At 48.2% G+C, this 3,423-nt stretch overlaps 1 protein-coding gene across 1 annotated transcript; it reads left to right on the forward strand.

The window, feature by feature from the left end:
• On the forward strand, positions 1-3,345 carry LOC105530966 (UPF0577 protein KIAA1324-like; the record flags this gene model as incomplete). Its single annotated transcript, XM_011968727.1, has 4 exons — positions 1-250; positions 965-1,093; positions 1,491-1,581; positions 3,240-3,345. Coding segments are annotated over exons 1-4 (495 nt in total), but the record flags the coding sequence as incomplete, so codon positions are not given.
• Between the last annotated feature and the right edge of the window lie 78 nt (positions 3,346-3,423).

A 3,423-nucleotide genomic window follows, 5' to 3' on the forward strand; every position in this document is an offset into this window, starting at 1 on the left:
ATCCTCAAGGCAGAGTCCCAGAGACATCCTAAATCTCACACAGGCTGAGTTGTGCTTAATCCATTTCTGCAGACACAGCTCATGTACAAATGGGCCAAGCCGAAAATCTGTAGCGAGGACCTTGAGGGGGCGGTGAAGCTGCCTGCCTCTGGTGTGAAGACCAGCTGCCCACCCTGCAACCCAGGCTTCTTCAAAACCAGCAACAGCACCTGCCAGCCCTGCCCATACGGTTCCTACTCCAATGGCTCAGGTAACCGCCTCACCACCCCACTCCCTGCAGCACACCCATCCCCACATCGACTGTGCGGGTGGGCTGCGTGGGCACTCAGAGTGGCCAGTTGAATGCAGACCCCGCCCTTCCAAGGGAGGCAGTAAGGACCAGGCCACCTCTGAGGACTAAATTCAGAAGAGAGGTCAGGGCTGGCCTCGTCTGCAGGTCAGAGTCAGACTTGAGGCTGCCTTCCTTCCTCCTCACTCCAACTGCAAATGTGACTCAGGCCTGAAAGTGCCCAATCCTCAAAGCAGAGCTTCCAGCATATGGCAGAGATGCTGACTAGAAGCCTTAAGGGGCTGGGATGACCAGCTCGACACAACCAAAACCTATAAGCCATGCTGCCTTGGGGTGATTGTGTACCTGTTAATATGAATGTATTTAATGATAATATGACAATAATATGAATTACATGTATCAGACTAGAGATACAGTTAAGGTTTGAAATGAAAATTGGGGTGGGCAAATAGGATGGTTGGCATATTGGAATGAAGGCTCAGTGTTTACATCTTGAGTTAGTTAAATACATTGTCAGAATGTTTTTGAGTCCACTTGGTACAACTTCCTGCAGCGGTACTTAGCAGCCAGGCTTGTGGGCTGCCCACGACTGTTGCCACTTGTCTGTGTGGCAGCAGCTCCAGTCAAAGTGACTGCAGCCTTCCCGCTGAATGCATGGATCTTGTGGTTTCCCAGATTGTACCCACTGCCCTGCGGGGACTGAACCTGCTGTGGGATTTGAATACAAATGGTGGAACACGCTGCCCACAAACATGGAAACGACCGTTCTCAGTGGGATCAACTTCGAGTACAAGGGCATGACAGGTAATTGCCTCTCCCTGTGCCATGAGCTGTCAGCTCCCTGCACACCCTCAGTTCTTCCAACTTCACATTTCTTCATAATAGTGATGTCTGAGAAAAATAAGCTAACTATGTCATGCATTCCCTTGAAAGTTCCATTCCTCATGGACATATGTTCTGCCAGGACGGCTTTAGAGGAAGGAACAGAGCTAGAAACATGAGCATGCACTTCAAAGGTCTTGCTCTGAGAGCTTCAGGGTCTTTGACCAAAGTGGCAGGATAAGTAACATGGTTCATGTTCAGTGGTGGTTCTGGGCACCTCAAAAGATGGTGTCAAACCTTTCTTCCAGAGTGTCGTCTGGGTGCACATTTGCTTTGCACCCAAGAGCACAAGGCATTAACTCTTCCCTTTCCTTTTCAGGCTGGGAGGTGGCTGGTGATCACATTTACACAGTTGCTGGAGCCTCAGACAATGACTTCATGATTCTCACTCTGGTTGTGCCAGGATTTAGGTGAGGAATCCAAAGCACAGGGGAGTCCAGGCCAGCGTGGCCATATCCGATTCCCACGTATTTTGGAATCTTGTAGAGGAGAGGCCTTCTGGGGTTGTGTTTCATTTCATTTCAAATGTCAGTTGAGAACAGAGGGCACAGTCATATTTGACCAATGTAACCAAATGCTAATACGTTTTTCAAGTTGCTGTCCGTGTTGATTTACCAACTGCTCTCTCATCCCGTATAGCTTCTCCCTCCATTAGCCACATGCTATTCCAATTTTTTCACCACACAGCATCACTTAAGATTAGAAAAAATAAAATAAAAATAAAAAATAATATGGTCAGAAATGTCCATAGCCAGTTCATCTTTATTTGGGGCAAGAAGATTGGGAAGGACTGTTCTTATTATATTTGTCCCCATATCCCAGAAAGACGTAGGGAAACAGGAAAATTTGTTTCCCACTAAACAAACACACAAACACACCTCCTGGCAGTGTGGTGTGGTGGAAGGAACACTGGACTGGAAGACAGGGCACTTGTGCTTTGCCGTTTACTGGCTGTGCGACCTTGGGAAAAGTCACTTCACCTGTTCAGGCTTCGGGACCCTCATCCATAAAACCAGTGTGTGATTTAGGACTCACTGAGGTTGAGATGGTTTTTCTAGCCCACTGGTTAACACAACTGCGTAGACATAAGCTGAGAACTGGAGGTCCTCAGAATTCAGGAAATGGCTAAAGCCAAAAGGAAAGCCGTGAATGAATTTCCAAGGCCAAAGTGAACTCTTCTGCCCATATGTGCTTTAAGATAAGGGGCAGCCACTGAATGTGCTTCCCCAGTGCCAATCTGACGCCTTCACTCCCTCCTTCGAGGTCCCTGCTTCCCATCCCTGGGATGGTGCTCAGTTTGCCTTCCCTTAACATACATTACTCAGAGCTGGCCAGATAAAGCCTGTGTTTGGAAGGCGAGCAAACTTTTTAGGCTTTTTTGGAATAGCACTCAAAAAGTACTTTCCAATTTGCAAATCTCATCATCACAGTAAAGTGCTGCCTCATCCCCATTACCACCCCAGTCTGCCTGGGCATGGCTCTCTCTTTCCAAAGGAGGACCAAACTGAGGACTTTGCTGGATCACAAATTCCGCTCCTTTAACCCCGGCAAATCTCCCCAGTGCTGGAGAGAGAGCTGCTGAGCAAATGTCGACAATTTACAGTCTTAGGATAGAAGTGCTTCTCAAACTTAAATGTGCGCACGAATCACCTGGGAATCTATTAACATGCAGATTCCGATTCACTGGCCTGGGAGGAGCCTGAGGTTCGGCAGTTCTAATAAACTCGGGGAGATGGCCGAGCTGCTGGTCTGTAGACCATATTCTGCTAGTGAGGTGATACAGCATTTTTAAAGGACCACCACATCTGTCATGCATTCAGGTCTCCCTGCAATGATGGCAGGTAGGTGAGAAAGATATTTCATCACCTCTATTTCACAGATGAGGAAACTGTGGTTTGGCTAGGTCAAGGTCACATAGCTAGGAGGGCACAATTGGATTTAGTCCACACACTTTCCATCATACTCAGAACCTTAACCCTGTCCCCCAGCAGACCCTCTGCTGTTGTCTGGGCTCTTCAGTAAGCACTGCCTGGCCTCTAGAACTGACTTTTAATTTCTGCCCCTATAGACCTCCGCAGTCGGTGATGGCAGACACAGAGAATAAAGAGGTGGCCAGAATCACATTTGTCTTTGAGACCCTCTGTTCTGTGAACTGTGAGCTCTACTTCATGGTGGTACGTTTTTCCTTTCTTTGCCCGCTAGAGGGCCTCCAGGGGAGGGTTACCCCGTCTGCCCCATTGGTGTGTCCACGT

Source organism: Mandrillus leucophaeus, unplaced genomic scaffold (assembly GCF_000951045.1).
Source record: "Mandrillus leucophaeus isolate KB7577 unplaced genomic scaffold, Mleu.le_1.0 Scaffold857, whole genome shotgun sequence".
In the NCBI taxonomy this organism is placed as follows: Eukaryota; Metazoa; Chordata; class Mammalia; order Primates; family Cercopithecidae; genus Mandrillus; species Mandrillus leucophaeus.